Raw genomic sequence first — 20,805 nt, forward strand, 5'->3', positions numbered from 1 at the left:
AGGGTTTAACCATTTAATTGAAAATCTACTAAGCCTCAAAAAATTGGTAAGAGTGAAACACTATTGAAGAAACAAGTTAAAAGGAAAATGAAAAAATCTGAATCAAGGGAGTCCACAAACCTCTAATTGTTCATCCAGCAAAATCACCTAAGAAAAACAAAGAGAAAAGCCATATGGGGTACTCATAATATAAATTCTAAGCGTTTCTTCTATTTATTTACGGCTTCATATGAAACCAAGTAAAATTAATTAATTAATTATTTTTTTACAGAAATAAAACTTAACTCATCGTAATTTATCAAACATTTAGATTTCAACAATTTTGATTTTTTTAACCAGTCGTAATCTTCAAAACACACACACACACACACACACACACACACACACACACACACACACATATATATATATATATATTGTAGATACAATAATTCATAGAAAAAGATAATGAAGTAGGTAGAGAGAGATAATGAGCTTTGTGATGGACTCCAGAATACTCTAGCAGATGTAGAACAAAAGAGGAATTTGAGGAGGGCTTATTGTAGGATTGGAAACTGCTTCAGAGAGTGGTGCCGATAAGGTAGGAAAAAGACCAATGAAAATATTAAGGGATTTTATTTTAATGTTTTTCATAGCACTCACAAAATGTCATTAAAGTTTTAAATTTACATAATTTTACATAGCTTTTGTAAAAAGCTATTATAATTAAAACAAATGTTATTAAAAAAAGCAATGTCACCACCTATTACTTTTTACAGCATTTTATTACAAAATGCTATTAACTCATAATATTTTATAACATTTTGAAAAGAATGCTATAATTAAATGTTATAAAAAGTAATATTTGTTGTAGCCTTGAGTATTTTTGAGAGTTGTGCTCTTGTGCTTAATGGATAGGCCATTGCATGAATATCACCATTTTGCCTTTCATGCTAGCATTTCATAGCATTATGGCCACTGTTTTGGGCATGATTGAGGTTTGTCTATATTCGGTTTAAGTCCATTGAGCATGTGGTTTGAATGTTGTTGCATTGCCTCATGTTTGCATGCTTGTTTCATTGCATTGTTGTTTGCTTGCATGCATTGCATTGTGTTCGGCATGCTAGTGTTGCATTGTGTTTGGATAGGGTGTTAGTTCAAACACGAGGAACGAGGGACGTTTCATATTTGGAGTGATAAAACGTGCCTGAATTCTCGGTCCCCGACCCTCTTGATCAAGCATGATAGAGGCAGAGGCTCTTATTTGTCTTTTGTGCATTCATTTACATTGATTCGTGCAATCTTAGCATCTCGGCCATCGTGCATTGCGATGCTCGATTGGTGGCCCGAGAGTCGAGAACTACACTCCCTTGATATCATGAAATGATAGGGAGGATGGTTGTGCACACATATCTTGCAAATACATTGCCATACCCTTTCTTGTTCTCTACTGTAGCAAACTAGAGAAGTGCAACAAAAACTGGTTGGCAAACCAGTAAAAGTGGCTGGCCGACCACTTTTTCTAATCTGCAACAAAGGCAAGTGGTTGGCAACACCACTAAGTGGTCGGCCATGCTCCTGGAGGTTCCCATGGTGGAGCAAAAGCTATCTGGAGTTTTGTACAGTGTTCTGAGAATAATTGAAAACAGACGCAAGTTGGGGCATCGCGATGGATTTCCGAACGAGGCAACCGAGCATGCATGCGCTTCTCGCTCCAAGGCCGCTTCTATTTGCTTTACTTAGCTTCTTTACTTAGCTAGCTCATGTATTGGCTTTGTACTTAAGTAGTTAATGCGCTTAGCTATTTATTTGTGTTTGTAATAACTAGTTAGTTAGCTTGTTAGTTAATTAGCTGCATTTTATAATAATTAGTTAACTTGTTAGTTAATTAGTTCTGTTTTGTAATAATTAGTTTAACAACAATGATTCATCCCACTAAAAATATCATCACTAATAGCACTAATGCATTAAAAAAGTAAAAAAAAAAAAAAAAAACACAACTCCAAGACCAAAACATCACATCATTAATGACGGGACCCACTGCCACCTAATTAGTGGGAGCACTAATTAGTGCTCCCAAGCATTTTTCTTAGTTTAATTAGCTTAGATTAGCTAGTTAGCTTATTATTCGGACCCTCCGTCGAGAGGGTGAATTTTGTAATAAGTGTGCGTGTGTGTGATGCATGTCTTCCAACCCCCATTTCTTTCTCCCTTTTATTTACCAGCTTTCGATGGTTAGTTTTAGGACATGTTTCAATTAGCATACTTATGCTCGCATGTTTCAATCATTCATCTGTCTTGCATGCACCAGGCTCGGCGCATCATACAAACTACATTGTATTTCAATTCCTATTTGAATACATGTATCAAGTGTTGCATTCACATGACACCTTAGAATAGCCAAGCCTATCTTAATTGCATTTTGCATGTGTTACATTAGGCATTCTTGACATAGCTAGGATCATGCATTGATTACTAACTAGTTTCCTTTTTTGGCTTGAAGTACTAGGTAAGCTTTTACACTTTAGCATCCTTGCATGTGTGTAAGTGATTGCCATGTATAGCGTGCTTGCCATGAGGCTAACTGCTTAAGTGTTGAACTGCATGAATGCCTGTGGATGAAGGCTTCATTGCTTGAATTGGGACAATTCATCAAAATGTGAGTTTTAAGCCCACTTGAAGTGGCAAATCATCATATTGTTTCCTAAGCCCACTTGAGGGTGGCAAAATCCGCGGCTTAGCCTACTTGCGAGTAGCAACTTCAAACCATTTTCAAACAAACAAACATAAGATGTTTTATTCCAATTTGAGTGATTTAATTTATACTTGTATGCTATGCGCATCACATAGTAAGCTAGCTAATAAATCAGAATAAGAACATATGTGTTTTAAAAAACAACATATCATGTTAGTAAAGGCCGATCTTTGATCGAGCGAGCGGGGGTGCTCATTGCATGACCTTCCCCTCTCGTATCCAAGTTCCCGAGCCGAGACAACTTTGGTGATGACGGACACGTGGCCTTAGGCACGAGTTAGGGTTTCCTAAATTTTTTCAAAACAAAATATTTAGGTCGCGACTCTGAAATCTAGCAAAGCAGTCCATGTTTGGTGCTTTTTGATTAAAATTAGTTTTCTAAAACGATTTGCCGGATTTGGACTCTTTGGTGATTTATCAGTCTTACATTGCACTTTGTGAGATTAGATTCAGAACCGTGACACGAATCCGAACTGTAGTAGCTAAAAACAACAATTCGCACTCTCGCACGTGGAGCGAAGTTCCGAGCGGTCTACAGTCAGCATTAGAGGAAATACCATATCGGGGTAAGCATACAGTTACAACGTAAAATGTGATATGTGTTTGCTCATTTGGCATGCGATTTACGTATGGATTGGCCGGTTGGGAGGGCACTTCAAATGATTCAAGAGTCTTCATTGAAACCGTACATGATCCAGCAAATTTATTTCCAATTCCACCAACAGGTACGTATTATATGGCACTTTGTTAATTTACAATGAATATTCTTTTGCCAACCCATAATAATAGATACATACATGTTGAACAGATAAATACTATGTTGTCGACTCAGGTTATACAAATATGTATGGCTTTTTATCGCCATACCGTGGTGAGAGGTACCATCTAAATGAGTTTCGTACTCAACGTCAACAACCAAGAAACAAGAAGCAAATGTTCAATTACCGACACTCCTCACTGCGTAATGTGATTGAGAAATGCTTCGGTGTCTTGAAGGCTCATTTTCCAATTTTGAGAGACATGCCTCCGTATTCAACTAAAACGCAGAGATATATCCCCATGCATGTTGTACAATACACAACTAGATAAGGATACATTCTCAAAGTGACACATTGTTCGCTGAATGGGCCAATCCAGATCATATCGTTGAAGATGCTGGGCCTAGTGGAGGTGGTAGTAGCAGCTCGACACATGCAGGAAGTAGTTCTCAGCAACCAATTGACGTAGACATTAGTCAACCTCAACTACGTCACATGTCTGATGTAAGGAATCAAATTGCTGGTCAAATTTGGGAATCTATCAGAACCAATTGAAATATTATTTATGCGTATAATAGATTGTGGAAGATGTTTTTTTATGGTTTGCGGAAGAATTGAGATGTTGTTATTATGGTTGTAAGTTGTTATGAACATTACACTAATATGGTTATTAAATTTATCTATGGTTGGTATTGTATCAATATGGTTATTATGGATGCTTATTACAATGTGTATGATCCCATTGTCAAAAACAAATAAAATAAATAAATAAATAAATATTTTAGGCCTTAACAAACATGTTTTTTAGTTTATGTTTTCAAAAAATTTCAAATATTTTGTCCAAACCAAACGCGTTTATTGTTTATTTTTTCTAAAAATAAACAAAAACCAGTTTATAAAATTTTTGTAAACATAAACAAAAAACGTAAACGTTACCAAAGGCTACCTAAATGATTGGCATCTGTTTATAAATTTGACCAAAACTTATAAACTTAAAAAATGAGTTTACGTTGGTTTTTAAATATAAAACACAAGGGCAAGGGCAATATGTAAGGTAGCTTAACTTTTCTTGGGAATCATTTTCTCACCAGTGCTGATCTCAACTGGAATTATACTAGTCACACTTCTCAGATTAGGAGCGATTCAAAGGGTCGAAAAGGAATTCAATTCTACCGAACTTGAACAAACCCATTATCATCATGATTCGACAGTCGAAGATCGCAAATGGGTCTTGATCGAATCAGATTCCGAGTCCAAAATTGAAATGGGATTGAATACGAACCTGTTTTACGCCGAATCGTTGGTTGAATGGGACATAAGAGCACTAGTAGAGGTGATATACGAAGTATATGAAGGCAAAGAAGGCGAACAAAATGACAACGTCTTGGTGGATAAAGAAGAGAGGTACCCATCGCTGTCGTTGTACTACTCGGAGTCCGACTCAGATAGCTCATCGAACTGCGATTTTTCGGTGATCTGAGAGTGGAAGTCGCCACAGAGATTGTTCTTCAGGTGGGACGAAGATGACAGAGATTGGTTGATTGAGATTGAACTAGATGATGAGAAGAGACTATGCTTCATGTTTTTTACTTTATTTTTAATTTTTTTTTTTAATATTTTGTCCAAACCAAACACGTTTATAGTTTATATTTTTTTAAAAATAAACAGAACCAATTTATAAAATTTTTGTAAACATAAACTACAAACGTAAACGTTACCAAATGCTACCTTATTTTTTTTATTTTTTTATTTTTTTTATTTTTTCCATTCATTCATACTCCCAACCCTTCTTGTTACCACTCATCGTTCATCACCACTATCGGTCACCATTGTAAGTGACTTCATTTGATGACCACTTTCTTCCGTCGACAACCATCTTTGGTCGTAACTATCCACTTCCCACCAACGGAAACCTTTAGCCACCATCTTTGGTTGCACTATTCAATTTTTGCCAGGGACAAAAATTGAACCACCTTCTCCCTCATCACTAATGGTCAATAATCTCTTTTGACCATCATGAACCACCTCCAGCAACTATCTTTGTCAACAAATAACCACTTTTCTGGCTACAATCTTTCATACATTCTTTAGCCACTACCTTTCATCGATTATCCATTTCACTTCGTTTCATTTTTTTAAAATATGTGTACCAATATGTTTTTGTAAATAAAAATAGTAAATGTAAATTTTACCAAACCGCATCTTATATTTACAGTTAACATACTAATTATTGAAAACATTTCACTTTGCCCTCATAAATCATTAACAATGTTACAATTGTTTGATAAAAAATTTCATTTTGCCACTCGAATTATCACTTTAATATTTTAACCATTAATTTTAACAATTAACATTGAATTATTAAAATAATTTAATTTGCCCTAAAATATTAACTAGATTATTATTTTTAAGAAAAATACTGCATGACCTGACCATATGTCATAATAAAAAGAGTAATTGTGGGAAAAAGAGCCCCTCTAAAGGGCTTAGTCCTAATAAGAGGTTATAGTTCAACTTTATCTAAGGAGGAGTTGAATTAGAAGGCAAACAGTTGGAGCATTACAAGGATGGGAAGACTAACTCCCACATGTATTAATCTAATAACTAACAATTGACTTTCGCTAATAAAAAAATAAACTTCAATGACAGCTTAGGTTTTAGGGAAAATAAAAGAAATGTAAGTTAAATTCAAGAGAGGATAGTAAACAAAAAATAAAAGAAAAATTAGACAAATGGTTGTTTTGGGAAGATGATTAAATATTGGTTTTTTGGTTTTTTTTTTTGAAAAAAAAAGTGTAAAAAATGTGAGAGATAATGTGACCCAAAATGGATTAAAAGTTGAAAGATAACTTTTAATCATCTTCCCAAAATAGTCCAAAATCATAGAGGTTTCTAAATAAATAAGATAATTAAAAAAAAACTATTGTCTTTCCCTATAACTAATCGAGAAAATTGATGATGATGATAAATCCACTCTAGCAATTATTTTTAAGGCATTAAGTTCAATGGATATTTTTATTGGTGAGAGGTTCACCCTTTGTGAAATAGTTTGGTGAGAAATCTTTTTATTTGTTTTGAAAGATATTTTGTTTTCAATTTTACCCCTTAATTTATTTGTGACCATTTTTTTTATCTTTTAACTTTTTTTGGCTATCTGTTCAAATTTATACCTATCTATTTAAATTATTTTTTTTATCTGTTTAATTTTGTAGCTTTGTGTTCAATTTTTTTCCCCTTTATCTATTCTAATTTATATCCACATGTTCAAAATTTTCAGCTATCTATTCAAATTTTTGAATTATATCTTTTTATCTGTTTAATTTTGTAACTATCTGTTTAATTTTTTTTTTATTTGTTGAAATACCTAGCCAAACTAAATTCTATCTGTTGAAATATAGAGCCAAATTAACCTTGTTGCAATACCAATCCCTTATCTGTTCAAATTTTGAGCAGATTTATTATTTTATCTACTTAAATCCTATTATATGTTGAAAATTTGAACACATCTATCGTATCTGTTTAATAGATTTGTTTCTTCACATTATCATCAGCAATAACAACAACAATAAAAAAGAAAAAAAAAAGGATAATCAAAACACAACTAGACACATGATTATTATTATTATTATTTTTAAAGTCATTATCTGTTAAAATCAACAACCACCACCACCACCACATCTCACCATCTCTTTCCTTTTCTCTCCTAACATATCTGTCTTTTCTTACTCCAGATCTAAGATCCATAGCTTTAAAACTACTAACAAGGTTACCATAATAGTTTAAGAAATTATATATGGGGTTTTATTTAGGGTTTTTATATGGAAATCAAATGAATGAATTAAAGATCTAGATATATAAATACTTGCAAAGACAAGTAAAGAAAAGAACACTCTCAAAGTTGCTTGACGGTCTCATCATCTTCACAACCACCGAACCCAATCATAGTTCTCTCACATTTGCTATCGTCGCTAGTCAATTCCAATAGCTTGTAGATCCAACCGCTCTTTTAGATCTCCATCTATCTCTCAATCTACTTCATGTGCCCAAACCATCTCCACTTCACCAGAACTATCACCATCACACCGTTGTTGAAGTAGCAAGGGTTTCAACCAGTGAATGTGCCAAACGATGTAGTTAGAGATGGAACAAGTAGCGCCAGAGTCGAATAGAATGGAGACGTTGATGGCGATGATGCAGGCCTCGATTGTGAAGGTGGTGGTTTGATTCAGATTCTGGCAGTGGCAGGAGTGAGAGAGAGAGAGGTAATGGCGAGGCGACGGCAGTGATCTGCGGTAGAGTCGACGGAAGCGATCGGCGGCGTTGACAAGAAGATGAACACTATGTTTGGGAATCTATGAGAGGAAAAAAAGAAAAGAAATGATTACTTAAGTTATAAAAGAAAAGAAAACAAAGAAATTATTGTGATTTCTCTCATTCTTGTTTGGTTAGATTTTATAAGAGAAAATAAAAGAAACTATTTTATGTTATATTACTAAAATAACCTTTTTATATTTTGTCACTATATAACAGCATCTCCAACCCTCACTTTCTTTTTTTCCAACCCTCACTTTCTTTCAATTTTGAGAAAATTTTTAGTTAAAAGTTGAATCTAATATGAAACAGTCTAATCATTGCTCTTTATTTTTCACCAAATATATTTCAAAAATTTCAAAGTTCACCTGTCATGACTAATATTTTTTCATAGGTGCATGACCCTAGTGATTCAAAACTTCTGATATCATGACAAAAAAATCCAACAAATGCATCACCAATATTTTTTGTTATTACAAGTTGGCTTTATGAAGACCTCTAGTGCAAAGTGACTCAATACATTTGTGGGGGAATAAAAAGTCCACAACATCGTAAGACCAATCAAGCAAATAGCACGAATTGAGTCAAGAAAAATGGGTGTTAAAACAAGGAATTTATTATCCACAAAAGATCCAAAAAGAGTTAAAAATCATCTACAAAAGATCCAAAATAAGTTCAAAGTCATCCACAAAAGACACCACATCCTAAACGGAGTCAAGTATAAAATACGATAGACATCTCTAAGAAAGTACAATCCCGTCTATAGAAGAGTTACCAACGATTCTCAAAGTCATACATCATGCTTTCTAAAGTTTCCTTGCCATACTCCATTGGGTAACCAAGGAATTGCATCATCCTCTCAGATTTCTTGGTAAGAAAAAGGTATGACTCAGTATATAAGTGTGGCGCAATTCCAATTTCCTCTAATGCTTTATGCAACTCTCTTCTTAGACAAAATCCTTGGGATTTCTCCATAGAAGCATTTCCCTATCATATAACTGATGCGATATCCTGCAATAATGCTGTCTTCAGTATGTCAACGTCCCTCTCACCATCATTTGAGAGCCTTATTTTCTTTGCCTTCGAAGATGTTCCACTTTTAGGAGATAGTACAACATCTTCATCCACAAGATTAAAACATTCCAAGTTTGCTTCATTTTGGTGCACCAGTTCATCAATGACTTCAATTCTATCTACATGATCATCATTTGATGAGTTAGCCCATCATCGTACTTTTTCCTTAGTAGTTTCAACACCAACACCAGTTGCCTTATCCTTCCCATAGATCTCAACTAGCTTTTCATAGTTGCCAATTGGTGTACATTTCCATTTCTCAGCATGTGGTTTCACATTTTACCAAAAAAAAAACAAAATAGAAAAGTTATAGTTAAATATAAATTATGTTTTTCTAATTTTTAAAAAAATAACATAAGCTGAATTTAATTGAGATACCTTAATCAATGCCTCCCAAACTTCAAGTTCAGCAGTGAACATTCTTGTAATTGGGCTCCAAGCAAAACCACTAGTATGTCTGAATAAATCATAGCACTCAGCAAAATGCTCTTTGATAGTTTTTAGCCTATTCTTGACTTTGGCCTTATCTAAGTCCAAGTTGTATATCTCACATAATTCCTTTACTATTCTATCATATGCTGAAGTAGTGAAAGTTTCATTGACCCTATTTGCTTCAACATGTTGGTGATACAATGCATCAATCAATGCATCATCCATTTGATTTGTCCATGAAAGTTTTTCTCTCTTAGAATTTTTGGACTTCTGTGTTTTTTTACCCATTTATAAAATCTACATCAAAATAAATTCAAAGTAACATCATAGACCAGTATAATGTCATCACAATAGCAAAGCTATGGATATATCCGAATCTACAACAAAATAAATTCAAAGTAACATCATAAACCACAATAATGTCATCACAATAACAAAGTTATGGATACATCCGATCCGATGTTCAAGTACTTATCACATAAAATCAAGATGGCCAGCAAACATGTAAAAACTAAAATATCACTTTTGTTAGCAACATAATTAGACCACATTGTAGCTGCTATCACATTTTTAATGAGTTCCCCTTGTTTTGCATCCTCATTGGTATCCCTTGGTGCACGAGTCATTTCTTGAGTTTGACATTGATTTTCAATCTCTTTTTCTACTTCAAAAATAAGTTTTTCATTTGGATCTACATCTATTAAAAAGTTATGTAAGATGCAACATGCTGTTACGATATCTGATTGTGTGTTAACCGAGTAAGTATGCTCAGCTGTGCTTGCTATGATAGGAAATCATTTCTTTAGCACACCAAAAGATCTCTCAATGGCATTGCGTAAAGAAGCATGTCGGTGGTTAAACAACTCTCGAGCATTTTCCGGTGGATGGTTGGAATACTCTTTCAAGTGATAACGCACACCTTTGTAAGGAGGGATAAGGGCACTCCTTAACACATACCTCACATCAACAATATAAAATTTGCCTATTTAAAACAAAACACATATATTAACCCCTAAATCTATATAATTTAACCAAAGTTTCAGATTATCTAAGCGTGGCATTTTTAATGATCCTTGAATCAGATGCAGTCCCCTCCCTTCCAGGTAAGACATAAGTGAATTTTAAGTCAAATGAACATAAAGCCAATACATTTTAATGATCCTTTTCTACCACGATATCTCGACGCATCCTTGCTAGTTACTTTAACATGAACATGTGTTCCATCAAGTGCTCCAATACAATCCTAAGATAAATGTATCATGTGGCAGTTTTATATAGAAATAAAACTAAAAATGTAAAGCGAAATGTAATATGGAATTTTTACCTTAAAATATGAATAAAACCTATTATTATTGAGTATTTCTGGAGAGACTTCTGATCCATTAGGTTGGCAAAGAAATCGAGCTTCCAATGATATAAGAGCTCTCAAAAAACTATAAAAATGCCGACTTACATCTCATCGGAGCGACGAAAGAAAAATGAAACATTTTTATTCGTTACGCTGTGTGACAAAATGTAAAGACACTTTGCAACTTGTTCCTTAACTGTTGCACGTTTTGTAGGTTTCAGACCACCATTTCTTTTAATTATATGACACAAATCTTGAAATGCTTGGGGCCCCATACGGGTGATATTACGACAATTCTGAACACATTTAAGTTGTGTCATTAGTTCAATCCTCACTTTTTCTTTCTTCAAGTAATTAATAGGATGGTCCACATACTTCATTAGGTGATATTTTCTCTGCATATACCAATATACCACATGGCAAACAACTTGAACAATAGCTAACTTTTGCTTCTATCCCACATAATCAAGCCTTTTCTTAGTTCTTTGTCTTGCTGATCCATTTATCCTATATTTGTTTTATTAAAATAAATCAGTATACTATACACATCTAAAACATTAATCAGCATGAATAAACAATTAACCATTTTTATCAAGTGCTCAGTGAGTTACAATTGTATTGTTTTTAATTTTAATTAAAATAAATTAGTATACTAAACATCAAAACATCAATCAAATTTTTATTTTTTTATTTCACACTATTCACATGATAAACAAACCAATCAACCCATATATCTATTCTATTATTAAAGCCAACACAACAGTTGTTGTGGCTTTGTCACTACGTTCTTGATTTCCATAGAATTTATGCATGTGAATAATAGAAGATTTATAGATTGAATAGGGGTCACGACACGCAAAATGCAAAGAGATGAAGGAAATTTGTGAAAGATACAAGAAAAATGCAACCAACAATTTGAGAGCACGAAAAAAGAATACATATATAATTTTGTATGGTAAATAATATATATATACATAACAGAATACATATATAACAAAATATATATGCATATTCTCAAATTTCTTGAATGATAAATAGTATATATATACACACACACACAGATATATATATATATATACATAATAGAATACATATATTTTTGGAGTTTTCAATAATATATATATACATATACCTATACATATATAGAGTCTGAACAACAAAATTAGGGCTAACTTTTCTTTCTTATATATAACAGAATGTATATTCTGTTCTTTTGAGGAATAGTATATATATTATGCGTAATAGTACATATTATCAAGAATAGCTTTTCTTATGCGTAATAGTATATATATATATATATATATTACATATATACATAACAGAATCAAAAATGAAAATAGGAAAGATGATTACTTGCACGGCAAATAAGAGCCAGAAGAAAGCGGAGAGAGAGCTAGAGAAGTGGAGAGTCAAAAACATTGTGCTGGATATGAAAAGCCCTTAAGGACATGAATACCAATCATTTTATTTCTTTTATTTTTACAGAGGGCAAAATTGGTATTATGAAAATATAAGAATATGTTGGTTTATTTTCTCTCTCATTCTCTCTACTTTTGGGAAGATTGAAAATGAGAGTTATGAGAGAAACGAGTTTCTCTCCGTTTCTCTTCATTTCTTTCTACTTAAGTTATCCAAACAAGTAAGAGAAATACATATCTCTCTATTTCATTTCATTTCTCTCCAAATCACTCAATCCAAACATAGTGGAAGAGGGAGAGAGAGAGAGAGGCTATTAGGGTTTTCGGTTTGGAATTAATATATATATAGTTTGGTCATTTCACTTGAGTATGTCCTTATGGACATAAAAGTTTAGTGGGTGGATTTTTGACCAAAGAAAATTCAAATTTAGATTTTTTGCCCGAGTGCCCTAACTAATATGGATTAAGAATGTGTACCATATATCCCTTATAACTAAAAAAAAATAAAATATAATTACATACTTTTTAAGTCATAATTAAAAAAAAATATATTATAATTAAACACAACATAAGATATTACTAAAAATGTTATGAATTATAACTAAAATAATAATATCATAATTAAAAAAAATTAATTCTAATTTTAAAAAATGACATAACTAACCATATATATGATATAACCTTTCAAAACTGGATATATTACTAGAATTTTTCATTATTTATTTATTTTTGTTTGTGAAGGTCATTTTGGCATAAAAAGTGAGACAATTGTGGTAATTTGAGTGTGTGTTGCACCCGGTACAACATTAAGGCGTGTTTGGTAAGTGGTGATTTTAGTAAAAAAATTATCAAAAAAGTTTTAAAATTAATAATTTATATTAAAAAGTTAATTTTTTATTTTTTTTTCTATTTTTCACATATTTTTTTATAATTTTTTTTTTTAAAAATTATTTCAAATATATTAATTTTTTAAATCTCATATTTTAACTTTTCCCAAACAAGGACTAAGTTGGAGGAAAGGAGATTGGTATTCTCCCTGCGTTCCCTCTCTGTAGATCTCAGATTGGTTTCTCAGCGCTGAAGTCGCCACCAACACATCTGCTGAAGAAAATTGTCCTTTGCTGAAGAAGGTAAGTATGATCGATTAAAAAATGTTGGATGCTCACGCTTGTCTATGGCATAGCGGGAGGGAGAGTGATCCTTGCCCTAATCTAATAATTAATTGATTTGTTAGAAGAATTATATTGATGGATTTGTTAGAAGAATTATATTGATCTAATCTCATCTAATCTAATCTAATCGCATCCATACATTCTGATTGAGCAACGAATCTCTCTTATTTCAGTCCCTTAACGCTTTCGTTCTCTCATTTGCTGCTTTCTGTGAATTTGTATTTGTGTTTCCATGTGTAACAGAAGAAGACAGAAGAGATGTCTGGCGGTGCTGCGGGCGGGTTCCTTACTCGGGCGTTTGAATCAATGCTCAAGGAGTGTTCCACTAAGAAATATCCTGCACTCCAGACGGCTATTCAGAATTATCTAGGTTATTTCTTTGTGTGTGTGTGTGCGTGTGTGTCTATGCCTGTGTGTGCTCACTCAGATCTGATCTCACTTTTTGCAGCCAACTTGATTTTTTGTCGTGCTTGTATACAACTCATTTGTTTTGTTGACGACATGCTTTGCCACATTTTCCTCTTCAATATAAAATTTAGATTAAACTGCTCTGAATTTCTGGAGAACTAGTGTGCTATGAAGAGCCTTATGTCTTTTCCAAACTTGCTCATCAAGGGGCTTATAGAAGGCTAATCACACTACTTTTTGTTAGGCTAGTCACTCCTCAGCTTTTTTGTAGCTTGAAACCAAGACAAGAAAAAAAATTTAAATAAAAAGCTATGGTATAATTCTTAAAACTTTGTGCTGTCTGTTTCCATTTTCTCTTACTTTCTGTTCATATATTGTAAACTATGTCATATTAAAAATATCTCTATGTTACTATCCATTCTCTTGACCAATTTTTAGACTTCATAGGGTTTTTTTGACACTAGTGGGGTTGTATAGTCTTCTTTGGTTTTCTTTATTCTTTTTGTACATGGGTGGCATTCCCTCAATCCCTTTTTGAATAAAATTAGATTTACTTATCAGAAAAAAATTGAATCTCTCTCTCTCTCTCTCTCTCTCTCTTCCCCCTTCATCAAATTTCGAGAGGTTTTTTTGTTAGAGAATTGTAAGTTTTACAATTTTAAATATAAAACTAGAAATAGGAGTTACCTAATAATAGAGTTTTATGCAACTAAAATCAGACGCATCCCAATATTGACGTCGACATTGGTCTTTTGGTCAAGTTTGAAACCTCCCTAAAATTTGATTTATTACAATACTTAATGCAACATAGGCTTTCAATCAAGTGAGCTCCATGTGTTGTGTTGTCAATGTCTAGATTTAGTTCAAGTTGGCGGTTGAACTTTGTCCCACTTTGAGAGAATGATTTAAGTCCAGTAGAGAAGGCCAAGGAAGGATAAAAAGGGGCCCATCATAGTTTAGGATCATAAACGCCCTAGTGTAATATTTTACTGGGTTAATTGCATGATCACCCCCTTAATTGTCTCTTTACCCTCTCAATTTTAAGACCGTACATTTGTACAGTTTTGTACAGTTGATGGGTTTAATTGTACAGTTTTAAAGTTGAGGGAGTAAAGTGATATTCGGTTATAGTTTGGGGATGTTTGTGTAACTAATGCTATTTCATTTTGTCCTTCTTAGTCTTAATCTCTCCAGCTCACGTTGTTTAACAAAAAATGTACAATTTTTAAGGGTCATGTTTGTAGTTTTTACATAATTTTTTTTGTGTGGTGGGGGGAATGTAGGTTTTGTATGTGGTTTTAAGAGTGGTGAATTGAGGTGTTTTGAAGCCTATGTATTGTAGGGCAAGAGCAAGGAACACTATCTAACAAGTTTTTATGTTGAAAGTGATGTTAGACAGACAACAAACGAATGCTTTTGATTTGTATTTGTTGGTTTTTTTGGTTAAATATGTAAATTATAAACATGTAAATTATAGGGTTTTAGGGCTTGTAAGGGTGCAAGAAAGGGCTATGTTTTGGGGTTGCTGCTTTTGGTTAATGGATCACTTGCTGGATTCTTTGAAGATTTGAGTGGTTTGAAGCTTGGTGGCTCGTTGTCTCCGTTGCTATGCATTCTTCTAATGGAGGCATTGAGTTGGATGATTGGCTGGATAGTCCAAGGGTTATCCATTGAGGGTTTCAAACTGGGTTAGATAGGGGGCTTCTTGATGGTAGTCTCTTTTCTTTTGTATGTGGATGATACAATGATTTTTTGTCGGGTAGATTCAATTTAGTTGACTTATTTTTGCAATGTCATATGGGCTCTTTTAAAAATTTATAGTACTCATGTTTGATAATTGGTACACGGATAAGGGCATGAGATATGTGTAGTTGGACATACACCCAATAGGTATGTATAAATAGTTAGCTTTACTATATAATTATGCACAAGACTCGAATATGTATAACATGTTGTACAATTTCTAAATACTATTATGCTCTAAAATAATTAAAGTAAGTTTTTTTGAAAATTTTGAAATCTAGATGTGTCTTGGTGTTCTTGGACACGAGAATAAGATGAACTGTACACTTCGACACATACCGACACTCGAAATGTGTACCTAAATCTGTATAACATAGATCCTTGTGTTTTTGAGTTTGTTTTGACTTGGAGGTAAACATAGATAAGGCAGAGCTGATTTCTACAGGAGAAGTTCTAAATGTTAGTGAGTTGGCCTCCATTATTGGATGAAATGCAGTTACCCCTTTAATCACATAAATTGGGTTACCTTTGGTGTCTTCCTTTAAGTCAAAAGACAACGTGGGATCTGTTGGCAAGATAGAAAGAAAAGACTATATTTGTCTGGGAGGTTGACTCATTCTCAATAGAGCACTGTCAGGCCTTTTGACCTATTTCATGTCCTTGTACACTATTCTAGGTTTGGTAGCTAGAAGGCTTGAGAAGTTGCCGCTAGATTTTATGTTGGGTGGTGTAGGAGAAGAGTTAAAATACCATCTTGTGGGTTGGGGTACGTTTTGTAACCCAATAATAGGAGACTTGGGAGTTAGGAGACCAAGTATCTTTAACAAAGCTCTTGTGGGGAAATGGTTTTGAAGATTTGATATTGGAGAAAGGTTTGGGGTGATTGGACTTCTTTTGGAGATGACCTTGCCTCATAGCAGGGATGATTTTTGAGATTTGGTAGTTTCAAGGTGGGGGAGGGGTGGATAAGGTGAAGTTTTGGCAGCATAATTAGTGTGGAGATGATGTCTTGCAGAGAGCATTTTCTTCAAATTTTCTCTTTGCTCTTTATGAAGAAGCCATGATGGCTCATTATGTTTGAGGTGCAGGTAATGAGATTTTTTGGGATTTGGGCTGAGATGGAATGTACAAGATTGGGGAGTGGGCAGTTGATTAATCTTCTGAATATACTTTGCGAGACTATGGGTGTTTGGGAAGGTGAAGACTCTTTATGGTGGGTTGTAGCTAAGGACCAGAGGTTTGATGTGAGGTCTTATATGGGGGCTTTGAGGGGGAACGTGATATTACCTTTTTGTGGAAAGACATGTGGATTGTTGGCTCTATCCACGGTGCCTTATGTGTGTGGAATGCAACACTTGATAAGATCATTACGATTGATAAGCTAGGAGGTGACATATTATTGTTAATTGTTGTTCCCTTTGCAAGGGTGATAGTGAATCATTCTTTCATTTGCTTATTCATTGTAAGGTCACTAGGGATTTGTGGGGCTTGATTTTGGGGATGCTAGAGAGATGTGGCAACCTGGCAAGGGTCATGCTCAGTTGTTAAGTAGGAAAAATGGGGAAGTGGAGGGGGGTAGGAATGATGTCTAGCTTTATTGTGTTTGATGTGGCTTCTATGGAACATAATAGATGATCTTTTCAAGGTGTAGAGGAATCTTTGTATAGGTTCAAGATTTATTTATTTTTTGTGTGGCTATTTTGGGTGGTCAACTGTCTTGGAAATTATTTTCTAACCTTGGCTGATTTGTAGATTTTGTGGATTCTCTTTACTTTAAAGAATTCGTAGGCTATTTTTTTCTTGGGCAAAAAGCATTTTATCTCCTTGTGGTTTGATGCTCGAGCACTTTACCCCGCTTTAGTTTGAATATATATAGATACCTCCCCTGTGGTTTTGGACTAATGGGCAACTGTTAACTTTTCCATCCAAACAAACGGGAGGTGAGTTACACGCGGCTGATGTGCATGTATGCCTCTGTTTTATGTTTTTCCCTCCAAAAATGGTTTGTTGAAGATACAAAAATGACCTTGCCATCCGCTATATAAGCAAATGACATCATATAGGTTATTATTTTACCAAACCATCCAAAACGCCTTTATTACCATAAAATTACCTTAATCTAATTTTTAATTTTAACCCACTTTTTTATTTAGTAACATTTTAATATAAACATATATGTATATAACAAATTAAATCATAAAGTAAACTAAACACCCTAATTTATTACCATAAAATTACCTTATTTAATAACATTTTAAATTAAACATATACATTTAAAAAACAAATTAAATTATAAATTAATCTTGCTACCTTAATTTATTATCATAAATGACTTTAATTAATTTTTAATTTTTAACTTAATTTATTTAATAACATTTTAAATTATAAAATTGTCTGTGTCTATGTACGACACGGGTTGAACGCCTGCACGTGGACCTCCAAAGAGGTGTCTGTGCTTTATAAATATTAAGCCTTTGTAATTATAGAGTACAACTTTGCGCATTGTTCTATACCTTGTACAAAGTCGGTATAGCTGTTTATTCTGTTGGAATGGTTTGGGTTATGAATTTTTAGAGTTGACCCATGTATCATCACGTTTAAATTAAGTCTCACTTCCTTATTCATCTTCCATGTTTGAGGGAACTAAGACACATGTAGCCATCAATGGTGGGTTGCTACCCTAATAATCAACCTTTATTTGAGCCACCGTACAAGCTTTACCTATGAACTTTAATTCAAATTCATATGAGTTTTTCCTATGGCCTTTAGCCCTTATTTTTGTGTCATTTTGTTTTACATCTTGAATTGCTAAGCCCCCAAATTACGAATTTGATGCTAATGGAGGACAAATATTTAAGTTGTTTTAGATGAACAATTATTGATGAGCTATGGAAATGGACACTTCTAGAGTGAAGTCATATCCGTATTGTATTTGTAATAGATGCCGATACTTCTTGAATAGTTGCGGATATGTTTTAGGCACTTTTTAAATGTATCCACAGTTTGAAGTTAATTTACTTAAATGTTGAAGAATTATTATTGGATACTTTTAGTTACTCTAAGTCACGTAACCTATCTTAAAACTGAGATGTGACATATCTTGTGTAGCACAAGAGTTTAATTGTTAGGATAAATACAAGAACAGTTTTCAATAATTGCATACTTTATTTCTTTTTAAAAGGAAACAAAACTTTTTACCAAAATAATGGAAAGGATGTTCATAAGGATTGAAGAGGACAATAAGTCCATGAAAAAAGAAAAGTAATAAGTCACATACAACCCTCAATCTAGAGGTAAAAAATAATGGAATCCCCTTGAAGCGAGGAGAGACCGAATCCCAAAAAGAAGACAAATAACAAATTTTGTCACATAAGCCCCCAAGATCTTCACACTTATCCTCAAAGACTCTTGTATTTATTTCTAACCAAATGACCAAAGAAAAACTGCTTTCTTATTAGAGAAGAATAATTGGGAAATATTGAGATTAAAGCATGCCAAATTTGCTTCAGTGTCCAAATAAAATAACCTAATCCTTTCTGTTTTGATAGGTTTGAAATTGAGAATATTTGGTAGATAAATAAAGACACAGTTTGTTATGTATATGTTTTGACAAAATTACTTTTCAATCTATATGCTACATATATAATATATATAAGGTTTTTATATATCATTTAAATATTTCACTGCAATTCTTCAACTCCTATGTGGTTTTTCATGTGGCGTCGTAAGTCTCACTATTTCTTAACTATGGTGGTTCTTATTCATACACATGGTTTTTGTTGTAGGAATACACCTATGAGGTGAAATAAATCTGGTGACAAATAGCATTTCTCAATTTTATATAACCTATCCTTAACATATTTGTTTTCTACTATTTTTGTCCTCATTTGTCATACGTACCTATATCTTGTATCCATATCCATGCTTGGTTAGTTGGACTTGTTTGATCTCTCTCTCTCTCTCTCTATATATATATATATATACACTATTATTAGAAGTGAACAACTCACTTTGGTGTTCAAACTTAGGTGGCTGCTCCTTATGCCACATGTCCTCATTTTCCTATTTGTAAAGAAAAAAAGAGAGTAGATAATTGACAAGAATAGGACTCAAACCTTGGACCTTAGATTTAATAAATGAGGCTCTTACCACTTGCATGACACACCATATATAGTAAAAGTTTCGTTTTAATTTTACTTATTTTAATTGCACACGCATCTCGTGTGCCAACTATTAATATATATATATGTGTGTGTATGTATTGTTGTTATATAGATATATGGTTTCAAAGTTTTTATCGTTTGGATTGTCTTGCTAAGTAACACAAAGAAGTATAGACACCGACCCATAATACGATGTAGACATGTTGACACACAAATTTTCAAAATATGTAGGACACGACATGTGCAGGACATGTGCAAAATATATAATTTTATACATTTATCTCCCCTTTTTATTATGGTTATGCAGGCGTTTAGTAGATTGTTGACTCAGGCTGTGCGGGGTGGTTTGTTGGAAGGCTTTTGGGTAAGGACTGTGCAGGAGGATCCGTTTGTGGTTTCTCATCTTTTGTATGTGGATGATGCTTTGATTTTCTGTGGTGCTAAGCTGGAGCAATTGGCTCACTTACGTTGTGTTTTGTTGTGTTTTGAGGCGGGCTCGATGCTTAAGGGGAACTTGGAAAAGTCGGAATTGATTCCTGTCGGGGATGTGGATCAACATCTAACCTTGGCGACTGTTTGGGTCTGCTGTTGGGGGCTTCTTTTAAGGTTAAGAGAGTGTGGAATGGAGTGATTGAGAGGGTTCAATGGTGGCTGGCAAAGTGGAAGAGGCAGTATTTGTCTAAGTGGGGAGATTAACTTTGGTGAAGATTGTGTTGGACAGCATTCCGACTTATTTTATGTCGGTTAATGTAATTCCGGTATTGGTGGCGCGTTGTTTGGAGAAGTTGCAACGGGATTTTCTGTGGGGAGGGGGTTAGGAGGAGTTTCGTTATCATTTAGTTAGTTGGGAGCGGGTTTGTTGGTCAAAGGAGGTAAGGGGTTTGGGGGTGCGGAGGTTGTGCACTGTTAATTAAGCTATGTTGGGGAAGTGGTTGTGGAGGTTTGCCTAAGAGAGGGAAAAATGTGGCGTCGAGTGGTGGCTGTAAAGTATGGGATGGATTGGGGGGAATGGAGTACGGGAAGTGTGGGTGGGTCGCATGGGTGTGGGCTGTGGAAAGGAAATTGGCTAGGCAGGGAGGAGTTTTGGGAACAAATTCGGTTTTAAGTGGGTTCGAGAGAGAGGGTGCGGTTTTGACAGGATCGGTGGTGTGGTGAGGAGGTTTTGCAAGTTTGGTTCTTGTTGATTTTTCGCTTGGCATTGGATCCGGAGGTGGTTGTGGCTTCTTATTGTGGGGGGGGTTGGA

At 34.1% G+C, this 20,805-nt stretch overlaps 1 protein-coding gene across 1 annotated transcript in view; it reads left to right on the forward strand.

Moving 5' to 3' along the window:
• The first annotated feature begins 13,060 nt into the window (after positions 1 to 13,060).
• ATMIN7 (HOPM interactor 7) overlaps positions 13,061 to 20,805 on the forward strand; it is a 61,986-nt gene continuing 54,241 nt past the window's right edge. Inside the window, exons 1-2 of the mRNA XM_028202247.2 lie at positions 13,061 to 13,205; positions 13,491 to 13,617. Coding sequence (XP_028058048.2) covers positions 13,506 to 13,617 — 112 coding nt within the window. The 5' untranslated portion in view covers positions 13,061 to 13,205; positions 13,491 to 13,505. The remainder of the gene's footprint in view (positions 13,206 to 13,490; positions 13,618 to 20,805) is intronic.

This window comes from Camellia sinensis, chromosome 4, assembly GCF_055761805.1.
Source record: "Camellia sinensis isolate YWXY chromosome 4, ASM5576180v1, whole genome shotgun sequence".
NCBI lineage: Eukaryota > Viridiplantae > Streptophyta > Magnoliopsida > Ericales > Theaceae > Camellia > Camellia sinensis.